The sequence below is a fragment of the Octopus bimaculoides genome, chromosome 4 (assembly GCF_001194135.2).
Source record: "Octopus bimaculoides isolate UCB-OBI-ISO-001 chromosome 4, ASM119413v2, whole genome shotgun sequence".
In the NCBI taxonomy this organism is placed as follows: domain Eukaryota; kingdom Metazoa; phylum Mollusca; class Cephalopoda; order Octopoda; family Octopodidae; genus Octopus; species Octopus bimaculoides.
Window position 1 is genome coordinate 42,166,642 of NC_068984.1, and position 13,932 is coordinate 42,180,573.

A 13,932-nucleotide genomic window follows, 5' to 3' on the forward strand; every position below is an offset into this window, starting at 1 on the left:
GGGATGCTGGATGTGGAATATATGCAGAGACAGGAGAGGGAGCAATGTGAAAGGAATAGGTGATGAGTGAAAAAAGTGCCATGAATTGACAATGGAAGTTATTTGTGAGAAAAGAAGATCAAGAAAGACTTTGGAAAAGTGGTGAGGTCAATATCTCAAGATATTGGTTGGGCCTGGCACGAAATTAAGAGGATAGTGATATTGTGTACTGTAGACCTATTCCAACCTATTTTAACATGGAAAAACAGATTTTAAAAGGAAAGGATGATGATGACGATTCATACATTCCTGATTACAGTGCTAGTAATTACACTTCTTTCTAATATTACATTTATTTAATAACAACAAATTATTTCACAAAGTTGGATAACTGAAAAATATTAGCTGAAATTGCATAAAAAAAATTTGTGGTAACAACAGCAAGAGCTATGTGGCTGCTTAACTATTTGTTTGTCAAATAACTCACCCGCACACATGCATGTGTACATGAATGAGCACATTCATTCAATCAGATGCACACACACACACACACACACACACACACACACACACACACACACACACACACACACACACACACACACACACACACACACACACACATATATACACACAGAATCTGATTTAAGCAATTAAGCATAAGGAACATAATCTTAATTTTAATGATGATGATGATGATGGAGTAGGAGGTGGAGAATGTTGTTAAATGCCCCATGGCAATGAATATATTTCAATATTTTTCCTGTTTCCTACTTGATTGATTAGAGCAGAAGTGTTACACTTAGGTGCCCTTCTCGCCTTTGTTCACATTCACATGTGTTGCGTGGGTGTCTCCCCATTAGCAATCAATTGCAGCTGAATTGCACACATGGCCCCCTCCGATAAATGCTTGGTATGCAACAAGCTTGCATTTGTTATGTTTACCCCTCTCACAAATGACAATCTATCCACATTGCTGTACATATGGTTATTTTTTCAACCATATCTCTCTCTTGCCAAATAGTTTCTCAGTACATGAAAGAACAGCACAAAAAATAATAAGTAAATAAATACAACACAAAGAAACAAATAAAACATAACTGTATATTTATTAAATATGATATTGGAATATGTTTCTGCTGAGATTTCTTGTCTGGGACTAGAATTTGACTTGTAACTTTTGTTGTTGTTTTATTTTTTCTTAATGTATGACTGAAATATTGCAATGATATAACTTTGGACAAGCTGCTTTAGTCTGCTGCTCACTATTATTTTCTTTTAATGCCCCACCACCAACCTCTGATAAATGTTTTGATTAATGATTTCTGAAGCTATGCCTGCAGTTTACCAATTATGTTTTTAGAGGCTTTCAGTTGACGGAGTCATTAAGCTCTGGCCAAAAGCTGAAAAGGCCATTGTTTGTCATATTGTGTCATCTAAACTGTACTGTATCCTTTGTGCCTCATTCTGCCTTGTTTAGCACTCCACAACTCTTGCTGGTCTGCCCTCCTGCCTTTTGAACCAATCTGGTGGTTTTCTCCAAACAGTCCACCAGGTACCGTCTTCACATGCATAAGTAGACAAGCCCTAGCTCACCAGAGGTTTGGAAGTGTCAGCTTCCCTCACCATGGTTTAGCCAGTCTGTGAATGCTGTAGCTGGGGTGTGACTTCTGTCACATGCAGACAACTTTGAGGAGCCTGAGGTGAGAGCTGGATGTCAGATGAGTCCTAGAGTGGACAAACTTCTTCAAAGAACACCATATGTACCAGAGGTACTAACCCACCCAGACACCCCATGTACATAAACACTGCTGAAGAGAGTGCAAGTCACATGTGCAGGCCACATGGTTTGAATGCCTGACTCGTCACTCCTTAAGAGACTGTCTTACAGTGAAATGGCAGAAGGCAAGTGCATGCAAAATGGACAGAAAAAAATGCTTTAAGGACATACTCAAATTTTCACTGAGGAGCTTTGAGATCAACCCCAACAACTGAGAAACACAAGCACAAGACTGCCCTTCCTGACAAAGCTGTGCCAACAGAGGTACCACCTCCTGTGAACAAAACAGGGTTGCTAGGGCACAAAGAAAATGTGAACTATACAAGCCCAGAGCCAACTCCTTGCCTTCGGTCCTAACAGACCACCAGTGTCTGACCAGCAGCAGAGCTTTCTGAGCATGCATCAGACTGGTTGGCCACTGTTAGACACACTGTGCCCTGTCTTCTTCACCCATGTGTTGTCTTTGGTCATTACTCTTTTACTTGTTTTAGTTATTTGACTGTGACCATGTTGGAGCACCGCCTTTTTATAGTCGAGCAAATCGACCCTAGAGCTTATTACTTGTAAGCCTAGTGCTTATTCTATTGGTTTCTTTTGCTGAACCGCTAATGTTATGGGGACGTAAACACACCAGCATTGGCTGTCAAGTGATACTGGGGGGACAAACAGACACACAAACATATAAACACTCATACATACATACATATATATATATATATATATATATATATATACACAACAGGCTTCTTCCAGTTTCTGTCTACCAAATCTACTCACAAGGCTTTGGTCGGCCTGAGGCTATAGTAGAAGACACTTGTCCAAGGTGCCACGCAGTGGGACTGAACTCAGGACCATGTGGTTGGTAAGCAAGCTACTTAACACACAGCCACTCCTGCGCCTGTTGACAATGATGGATGAACTAATAATCCTTTCTACTATAGAGGGGGATAGTTGATTACATTGATCCCAGTGCATAACTGGTACTTATTTCATCAACCCCGAAAGGATGAAAGGCAAAGTCAACCTTGGCGGAATTTGAACTCAAAATGTGAAGACACAGGAAATACTGCTAAGCATTTTGCCTGGCGTTCTAATGATTTTGCCAGCTTGCCACCTTAATAGATGAACTTATAATAACTGTATCCTAGGCAAATATGCTTAACTCTCAGTAGGCCAATCTACCCTGCTGTGAGTAGATACTGTGGGTAGGTATAATTCATTGTTGTAGCAGTGCAGGATTTAAACCTTTCATATTACAAAACTTTCAGGAGACTATTATTGCATTTAACCCTTTTGTTACCATATTTCTTAGAAAATACACTGCCTTTGTAGCAGTTAATTATGAAAATAATGAAGAATCTTTAGTTTGGATGAAAGAAAAAAATTATCAGTTTTTCCTCTCACTTTTTGTGGGGAGAAACATTGTCAGGTTGTTATTTGTATCTTTGCATATGTCTCAGCCTTTGGATTTTAGAAAGGAAGAAAATTATTTGAAATAAAACTTTCTTTTGCTGTTTTTAGCTATGTGTAAAAGAAAGTAATAATTTTGAAATATGTTGCTTGTCAAGGAAGAGAGAAAAGATAAAGTGAGAAAAAAAAAAAAGACAAAGTTGTCAGATCAGATTTTAGGAAATTGGTTGTCATGGGTGAAACGATGAAGGATGGAGATGGATGGGAAGTGGCAGTTTTGTATATTCATTTAAACTGGCTTTGAGAAAAATAGGTACTAATTAAGCTTTCTGATGCGAGGTGGTATATAATTTATTATTTAACCACCAGACACCCAATCTTGATTGTCACTTTCAAGAAAAATATTAGTTTTTATTGATGTTATTCTTGCTATTTAGGTTGCATAACTGCAAACTTTGTTCAAGTTATGGTATGGTGATAACTGATTAACTTATTAGGAGAATTTGTAGTCAAAGTAACTCAAATAGGAGTTAAACAAAAGAGTAATGTTAAAATTAGTCCAGCACAGGAATCATTGCAGGGTTTAGAAATTCACCTTATAACCACGTTATTCTAGATTTGCTCTTACTGTATACTATCTTGTGCATTTGTCAACCACTGTATCCTTAGTTTGATCAATATCTTGTGAGAAGAATTTGGTAGATAGAAATTGTGTAGAAACATTGTGTGTTTGTGTATCATCATTATTTAATGTCCATTTTCCATGCTAACATGGATCAGATGGTTTGACAAGATCTAGTGGGGCCAAGGGCTGCACTGTACTCCAGTGTCTGCTTTGGCATGGTTTCTTTGGTTGGATACCCTTCCTAATGCCAACCACTCTTCTGTGTGTATTTGATGCGTTTTTCATACTTCTGGTACTATTGAGATTGCCATGCAACTTGTTAATCATTAACCCTGAGGGAGTGGGGTCAGTTTTCTACTAGGGGGTGAGGTGTTAAAGTATGTAAGAAGTGGAGTTGCAAGAAAACCAGTGTTACACTGCTCTCATTTATTTAAAAAATGTTAACTTGGCTTTTCAATAAATAAGGATGGTTAAAGTTGGTACCAGACTGAAACAACATATGGTTTTTTTGCTTCTTTTTATGAATTTGAAAATAATTTGTAGGGTCATGTTCGAGAATGTTCAGCATCACAGATGAGATGATACAAGATTTTAAAAAATTGAAGAGATTTTGTATTGCAGGCTTCCATCTAATGTTATCTTTGTGAAACAGACTTTTAAACAATTATGTTGATGAGAATTATAACACATACAAACACATTTTCACATTGTTTATTAATGTTTACTTTTCAATTATATTGTTCTTCATATCTAATTTTGTCTACATTCCCATTATAGTCCTGACACACTGTTTACCAAGTTATCCATTGCTATTTCTGAAGCAGATGTTGTTGTGACGTCTGGTGGTGTGTCTATGGGAGAAAAGGTGAGTGACTTCTGGTTTCCGGTTGATTATATATATATTATTATATATATATATTTTGTGGGGGAAGGAGGAATTCATGGAGGAATTCCTATTAAGCCTTTGTAACTAAGTTAAAAATGTCAGTAAAATGTCACTTGTTAGGTGTTGTGCTTATATTATTAAGAAAGGAAAGAAACTGTGTTATTGACATTAGACTCACTTGGCTCTTGGCAATCTATGTGCTTTGCACATCTTCTGTATATATAAAGGTGATATGGTCTGAGAATTATGGAAATGCAATTTCTGTGTGTTCATGTATATGTGTGTGAGAAAGAGGACAGTGTGGGTGATTTAATTGGAGGTCCTCTGCATGTTATAAACATAACTGCTAAATCTGAACTTGGAAGTCTTACTATGTAGCCATTATATGTATAAAGTATAATGATCACATCAAAAAGAATTTCTTTTATATAATGCTATATCGAGATATCATTGCATTTAAGCTGTGGTCACCATATTTTATATCTTATCTCCACTTGTAAATTTCGATAAAACTTCTCATAATTCCAGGCAATTTTTTTTTCTCTCTCTTCTTTGTAGTACTGCTACAACTGTACCTCCATGGTTCTCATACAGTCTCACAGTGTAGCACCTTAGGCAAGGTCTTCTACTATAATCTTGATCTGTCCCAAATTTTGTGAGTGAAACCAGGTAGACTGAGATTATGCCCATTGAATAGAATGTACCTCTTCTTGATGTACCCAGTTTAATACCACCTCCTAGCTCTTGGGTACATTTAGTTGAATCCACTTCACTACATTTAGATCAGATTTCTGGTTTGAAGATAATCTAAGAATTCATGATCTCTACTTGAATTTTCCTCACCACTCTCAGAAACCAGAAAAATGGTTATGGGCACCATTTGCTTTTACCTTCTGACTAAGCCATAAAAAAAATCCCATTTTAAACATTTCAGACAATTCCTTGTTCCTCAAACTATAACTCACTGAAGTTACCAACTGCCTCTATTATTCATTATCCTTTGTTTTGTTTTTACTTGATGCAAGGGAGATAGGATGTGGTTTGAGGGAGATTTCACTGTTGATTTGTAGCCTGTCAAGCTATGACATAGAAACTTGCATGTTGATTTGTTGTAAAATGTTCGCCATTGGTCAATTATCAACTAATTCAAAGTAATTACCTGAGGTCATTTGAGATAACCATTTTGTATTCTTTCTTTTACTTTATCTCAGGATTTATTGAAACAAGTTCTTGAAGAGGATTTGGAGGCTGTAATTCATTTTGGAAGGGTTTTCATGAAGCCTGGGTAAATACATTCTTTTTATTTGTTTAGTTAGAGTGTGTCAGAGTGTTTTTCCATACAGCTATAAGACATAAGGCAGATAAAGTTGAAAGGAAGACCATATTGTTAGCATTTGTGTCATGAATGAAGCAAAAAGAAGTCCGAAACTTAGTGCTATCAGCTGTCAAAACACTTGATAACTTTTACACTGTTGCTGGTTATAGTAGTGTAGTTCTGCTGTTTCAACTTGTGATACCTATGTTAGCTAGATGCAGTGGGCTGTTGAAAGCTGGTACTTTCATGGTTAAAGCTCAGTGCATGTGAAATACTATCCACTGCCCACTCATCAGCATACCATGGTTTTAATATTTTGGATATCTTATAGGCAGAATGAAGTTTGACATGGATGAAATTCAAAGACATTCATATGGATGAAATTCCAACAATTTTCAAAATTTTTTACTACAAGTTTTTGTACATGACACAATGAGGTTATTTTGTGAAAAATGTGAGGTAAAGAAAGTGAATGCATTAAATGAGTTTAAAGAAGGCTGGTATAGAGGATCAACTCTGGTTCAAATCAGAATATATCCCACTCCATCTAGATGTATATCAACATAGATTTGCATAGAAACCATTATACTCTTCAATTTTGTTTTGCTTCTCCATTGATAATCATCTTTGAAATGATGTTCCTTATTTTCTTTATACTTTTGTCCTTTGCAGGAAGCCCACAACTTTTGCAACCATTGACACAAAACATGGACGGAAATTAGTGTTTGGTCTTCCTGGGAACCCAGTCTCTGCAGTTGTCACATGCAACCTCTTTGTTATTCCAGCCATCTATCACATGTCTGGCTGTCCAACACCTTGGAGAACAGTTGTAAAAGCTAAAGTAAGGCTTGATATTAGTTTTTATTTCTTCTTTTCAGGACAGTTCAGTTTGTGAAACAGTTGAGAGCTAGACTAGATACAGCATATTTATTCTTTCTGATTCTTGATTAATGTCTTTAATATCTGCTGTTAGAATATTGTAGTTACCATTTATGTACAGGACATCTTTGAAGGATATTATTTTAATCATTCAATATAAATATAAACAATAACTGTACAAATTGGGCCATAAGTTGAGTGCATGCTTATATGTAGTGAACCAAAAGAAATTTTACACCTGTACTGAGAAGTAAAAACCATTATTGCTAATTACAATTCTTGTCAAATAAAACAAGGCAGAGAACTCCAAAACTTAAATAGATTAAAAATTAAATGACAACATGCTGCAGATTATTTACTGCTACAATGAAGTTTATTTTTAGCATTTTGGAATTATTCTTGTACATAGGCACAGCTGTTGTTATGTGGCAAGAAGTTTGATTCCCAACCACATGACTTTGGGTTCTATCTCATTGTGTGGTACCTAAGACAAGTGTTTTGTACTAGAGCCCCAGGCTGATCGATGCCTTACAAGCAGGTTTGTTTGACAGAAACTGAAAGAAGCTTGTCATGCGTATATATATATATATATATATATATATATATATATATATATATATATATATATATATATATATATATACCGGATACATATATATGTGTGTGTGTGTGTGTGTGTGAGTGTGTTATTGTCCCCTTGTCCTGATATTGCATGATTCTTATAGAAATTGTCGCAGCAGTGATGTCATTCCTTTCCAATCTTCTGTGAAAACATGCCGGGTCATGATGGTAAAATATTAACATACTTGGAGACAGGCAAGGGTTAGTGACTAGTGAGACATCTGGTGATAAAAAATTCATCTCAGCAAATTTCATCTGACCCATGTGAGCATGGAAAAGTGGACGTTCAATGATGATGATGGTCTTCTTCAATATGGTTAAAATTTGTAATACATAAACCCTTTTGACACATATACACAAAATTAACACACATCTGAGAAGAGCTGCCTGGTTAAGAAGCATACTTGACAAGCATATGGTTCCAGGCTTGATCCCCCTTTCTAAAGCACCATGGGCAAGTACCTTCTGTTGTAGCCTAGGGTTGGTCAAGTGAAACTTCAAAGACAAACTTTACAAAAGTTCTTTATTAAGGTGTTGGGTAGAATGTCTTGTGGTATTTCTTCTGCCTCACTGCACTCCAAGATCAAATCCTGCTGAAATCAACTTCAACCTTTTGAGATCAATAAAAATGTTCTAATGCAAAATGGTAGTGGTGGAACTGTTAGAGTGTTGGAAACCTTGCAATATCTATTCTAGCTTTCTATGTTCTGACTGCAATGACACTGGTGCCAAGCTATATTGGCTTTCACTTTCTTTGGACATCATCAGTGGGGAAAGGAGCTTTGCATGCAAAGTCAGCTATTAGTCTTCACAAAAAAACAAGAACCTTTCCCAGGCCTATGCATTGGGGAGGAACTATCCATATGCAGAATCTCATAGTTACCCATGAAGGAAGAGCAATACACACACACACACACACATGACTGGCACTCTATCACTTACGACAACGAGGGTTCCAGTTGATCTGATGAATGAAACAGTCTACTCATGAAATTAACGAGTCTTGCTCAAGGACATGCGTTGCAGGGAATTGAACTCATGATCTTACAATTGTGAGCGAAATACCCTAACCACTGAGTCACACACATTCACATATATATATATATTGTTAGGTTACCTCCTTTTACACTCATGATATAAAACATAGACCTTCAATAAATGTTGATATGGTCAACTAAAATTCTTGATGGTGATGCCCCAGTATGGCCATAGTTTCAGACCAGAGTACAGATAATATGTCTGAAAATGAATTATCTTCTATGATGCAACATGTCTCATTGATTACTGATACTTACTATACTAAATTTTACTCTATTTCTGTTCTCTTTCAGGTGGACCGGAATATCAAGTTGGATCCTCGACCTGAATATCATCGAGTTGTGCTGTCATGGGGACCTGGCGGAGTTGGGGATGATGATGGGTTACCTACTGCTTCCAGCACAGGCAACCAGCAGAGTAGTCGGTTGCTCAGCATGCAGTGTGCTAATGCTCTCTTGGCACTGCCACCACATGCTGATGGCAGGTCTCTGGTCACAGAAGGAGAAGTCCTTGATGCAATTCTCATTGGCAATATTAGCTCAATGTAACAACATGGCTTTCTCTCTTCCAAAATTCTCTTTCTCTTTCCTTCTTTCTACCTTTTTTTCTCTACTTCTTTTTGCTCCCTGCCCTCACTTTTTCTTGTTTTTCTTGCTTTTTTCCTGATTCCCCATTATTTCTTCCTTTTCACTTTTTCATTCTCCCCCACTTCTTATTTCTCTTTTCTCACTGTATCCTTATCTCTCTCTCTCTCTCTCTCTTCTATTTTCCTCTGTTATCCCTCGTTGACAATAATTATCTCAGTGTTTTGCATTGTGGAGTGGCAAAAATGATAATTCATCTTGCCAAATATCCTGTTATTTTCACAATTCAGTTCCACTGTGATTGGCTTTCTTTCCATCCTTTTCTGGACTCAGTGAAATAAGTACCACTAATACACCCAAGATCCATATAGTGTTACTTCACTATATATTTGTGCCAGATCGATATTATTTCAATGTACCAATATAGCTCCTTCTCATTCTTTCACAAACTTCTCAACTGATACTAATAGTGCAATGTAATCTTTCCCTGACTACCTCCAGCCCCTCTCTTCATCCCCTTCCTTATATTTCTTGTATATTCATATAGCTATCTCATATCATCTTTTATTACCATTACTAGCTCATCATAATGCCACGTCTTTCACTCTGGCTCTCTGTTCTTCCCCCTCTGTCTGTCTCTCTTTCCCTCTCTCTGTATGTGTGTGCATATATATATATATATATATATATATATATATATATATCCATTTATCTTTCTTTCTCATTCTACTCATTACCAATATTAAGTTCATCGTAATACCTTGGCTATTGCCCTTCTCTCTTGCATTCTTCTTGCTTTTCTTTCCATGTCTATCTCGCTTCTTCATTTGGTATGATACCAATAGCCAAGACAGCAGGACACTAATCTAAATTCTAAATATCATAGAATTTAGTTCTCTCTCTCTCTCTTTCCTCCTCAGTTTAGTTTCAATGGGATTTACCCCTTTGATATTGGCGAAATAAGTAACTGTGGTATACTAGAGTGAGTTTATTGACTATAGTTCTTTCTCTGAAACCTTGTACTTAGTTAAAAGAACTCATTATGCTCACTATAAATTTACTGTTTCTCTTTTTGTCTACCACCTTTTCCTTCTCTCCCACTTAATTCCACTAGCTCCTCTTTCTCAGTCTTTGTCCTTTGCCTCTCTGTATGTCTCTTATTCTCTTTCTTTCTTAATTTCTCTCTCTCTCTCTCTCTTAACTCTGTTGGTTTTCTATGTGGTCAAGCAGTTTCTTTGAAATAGCTTCTCAAAACAAATCTAGTTGTCTTAAAAATAGGGTGATAACCACCCCTCCTCCCAAGTATCACCTCCTTCTACCTATTCACCATCCTATGTACTAGATACATAGGACAATGCAGTCTCAAATATGAGCATATTATGTGTAATGGTCAGATCTGCTTAATCAGACATTTTCCTCCTTGTCCCTACCTCTGTCTATCTGTCTGCCTCTCTCTCTCTCTCTCTCTACCCCTTGGTCTATTTTCCTGTGATTTTCTTTTTGTTATTTTCATTCTGATACCTTCCGTTCTTTTTAGCCTCCTTCTCTCTTAGCATCTCTCCTTCCTCATACCCCCCCCCCTACTAATCATGTCTCATCAAATCTCCCATCATGTTCAACTGGTATGGTTTATATACCTAACCGAATTCAAATAAATGATAAAACAAATGCACAGCAAAATCAAAATCAAAATCAAAATAGGGTGGTGGGATAAGTTAGGGCACTGTGAAGGTTTAATGTTTCAAGGCTCTCCAGGTGAGAATAGTTTCATTTTCCTTCATTTGAAGGCTATACCCAATTTACAGAAGATAACTTTTCTTCCCTATAACCTATTATTATTTACTTGTACTAACAGGTTTCTCTCACAGACTAATAAGGAAACCTTTAAACAGTTGCTCAACCTGTTAGAAATAGCAGATAAATTTCTTTTAAATCAAACCCTACTTTTAAAAAGTCAGTACATATTTGAAAATGTGATTATAGATATAATGCAAAAATGGATTGGCTGTGGCTGGAATGCCTTTGATCATAGATCTGTTCTTTCAGAGCCAATCTGGGGCTAAACTACAAACAGCAGTTTTGCAAATTGAGCTTGCTCTTTTTGTTGAGCCTGTGTCTCAGCTGCTGACTAACTGTTATTTGTCTGAGCGTGTTCAGTCCCACTGAGTGACAACTTGGGAAACCAAAGCCTTGTGAGTGGATTTGGTAGATGGAAGCTGAAATAAGACCATTATGTATATCATCATCATGTTCCATACTGGATTTTATATATGTGTATACATATATACATAGTCATCTAAGAATCCCTAAGTTGGAAAGAAAGTGCTCATGTATATTTGTTAATAGAGTGGGTACATTAATCCAAGTATACAGTATTATAGATTCATTTCAGTTAATCTTACCAATTGGTTTGCACTGGGTATCAGATAACTGATTATTAGATTGAATGGTTAAGTAGCATCACATGCTCTTCAGAGAAAGCAGTGCATACTTTTTCAACTGATGGATTCTTAGTTGACTAACACATTCCCTCATATTGCAGCGTATATTGCAATAGACCACCCACAACTTGTGCCTTATAGATGCTATCCCTGGATGTGCACACCACATAGTCATCAAAGACTCTCCACAGCCACATTTTATACATCTTTTTACCACATATCTGTCATCTCTGAGGAGCATGTGGTGTTACTTAACCACACTGTTATTTAATATCCAGTGTGAAACTGATTGGTAAGATTGGCCGAAATGGATATATAACACTTTACTTGGATTGATGTATATGTATGGATGTATGCATATGAATGCATGTATGTCTGTTTACATCTGCTATGTCTTGTGCGAAAGTGATGTTAGATTCTCCTATCAACAAATTGTCCAGACAGTTTGTGCCTTAGAAATTGTGGAATAAGTTTTCTTTTACTTGAGGTGAGGGCAATATGCTGTAAAACAAAGCACCAAGAAGGTTATCTGGCTGTAAAACAATGCCTTAACATATTCATCCAACCTATGGAAGTGTGGCAAAATGGATGTAATATGAACTGATGAACAAATGTCTAGCCCAACCAACAAGTCTCAATATATTTTCAAATGTCTTTGAATGATTAGAGATCCTCCATGCTTCACTGTTTTATTAAATTGACTTGCTTGAAAATGGGTGAGGATTGGTGACAGGAAGGACATTTGGCTGTTGAAAATCTACCTCTACAAATTCCAACTAACCCATACAAGCATGGAAAAGTCTGTGTGTTAAATAATGATGTTGATTAGGAACACTAAATTACAAGTTGTTATTTAGCCCAAGACATTTCAGTTGTGGCCGTCTTGTCTTTCTTGTAAAAAAAGTAATTGTATATCTAGAATCACATTATCAAATTGCCTCCTAATTTTGTAATGATAAAGGTGTGTTATGAGAGAGTTTTGGCAGCTATATCTAGCAAGTCAAGCAACCATGTAGAAGCTTTCATACTGAAGATATATTTAATATTTCGAGAAAATGTTACAGTCATTGAAAGCTCTTGACAAATCAAAATTGCAATTCAGTTTCCATTATGAATTGAAGATTTTTTTACTGTATCCATAGATTCTTGGGAATGGTATGAAAGTCTTAAAACTTCATGAACATCCTCATTCTGTTAGAAAATAGAGCCTTCTATGTAGCAAAGAAAGAAAAAAAAAGAATTCCAGTTATTCCAGAACATAATGAGAAACAATACACATACCACAAAAACATATAACAATAACTTGGTGACTATTTTGTAAATTCTGCTGAAATTATGACAAATCTCTTTTTAAATACTATCTTACATATATATACATACATGCATACTGTCTAACACAGGCCTGGTCAACTCGAATTACATTGCGAGCCACTTTAATCACAGAAAATTTTTTGAGAGCTGCTTGTATACTGACAGAATTGAATGCATTTTGCTTTCTCATGCTATTATTACAATAATGAATGAATGATCGTTGATTCAACATGAAATATTATTGTTGCAAAAACAGTAGTATCTTTCTTTTTTACTTTTCATTACAATCCTTAATTTTTGATAACATTTTTTAAAATGTTTGTTTAAATAAACCCATGTCAAGAAAGTATCAAGTGAGCCGCAAGATAAAAGTTTGCAAGCCGCATATAGCCTGCGGGCCTCAGGTTGACCAGCCCTGATCTAACACATACATATATAAATACTTAGATATATGCAAATATTTACACACAAGGACTTTCTCATTTCTTTCTTTACACTAATTCACTTTCTTACACATACACACACACACACACTAACATATATGCTTCATCTTCTGCCATACATACTCAGAGAAGCACACAAGTATTTGTTCCACCAACACAACTTCATCACTTCCTTACCTACTCAAAACTAAGCAGACTGTTACAATCCCTAAAATGCTGACACACTCATACACACAACCCCAAATAGACAAAGACAATCATGCACACATTCACAAACAGCTCCTTTAATTTTTTCATCACTCAATCTTTCAATGACACATAGACACTCATGCATACATACACACATCGACACCTACATACACTTTATTTGCACTGATGCAGAAGTGCATTAAGGTGTTTATATGATGGTGATATACTTGTACTTACTGTGAAAGATGATTTTCAGAGCGTGGACCTCGCTCTCATTTTATGCATGAAATCATAAGTGCCTAATTTAAGATAAATTTATATAACAAATATATTTGTTTTATGTGACTACTAATGTTTCTTATATTTTTTTTTTTAATATAATAATGGCTTTTATATATATATATATATATATATATATATATATATATATA

The 13,932-nt window shown here is 36.0% G+C and overlaps 1 protein-coding gene across 1 annotated transcript in view; it reads left to right on the plus strand.

Annotated features, from left to right (window-relative positions):
- LOC106878507 (gephyrin-like) overlaps positions 1 to 13,909 on the plus strand; it is a 52,904-nt gene extending 38,995 nt beyond the window's left edge. Inside the window, exons 8-11 of the mRNA XM_014927731.2 lie at positions 4,572 to 4,659; positions 5,892 to 5,965; positions 6,668 to 6,836; positions 8,827 to 13,909. Coding sequence (XP_014783217.2) covers positions 4,572 to 4,659; positions 5,892 to 5,965; positions 6,668 to 6,836; positions 8,827 to 9,081 — 586 coding nt within the window. The 3' untranslated portion in view covers positions 9,082 to 13,909. The remainder of the gene's footprint in view (positions 1 to 4,571; positions 4,660 to 5,891; positions 5,966 to 6,667; positions 6,837 to 8,826) is intronic.
- Positions 13,910 to 13,932: the final 23 nt, after the last annotated feature.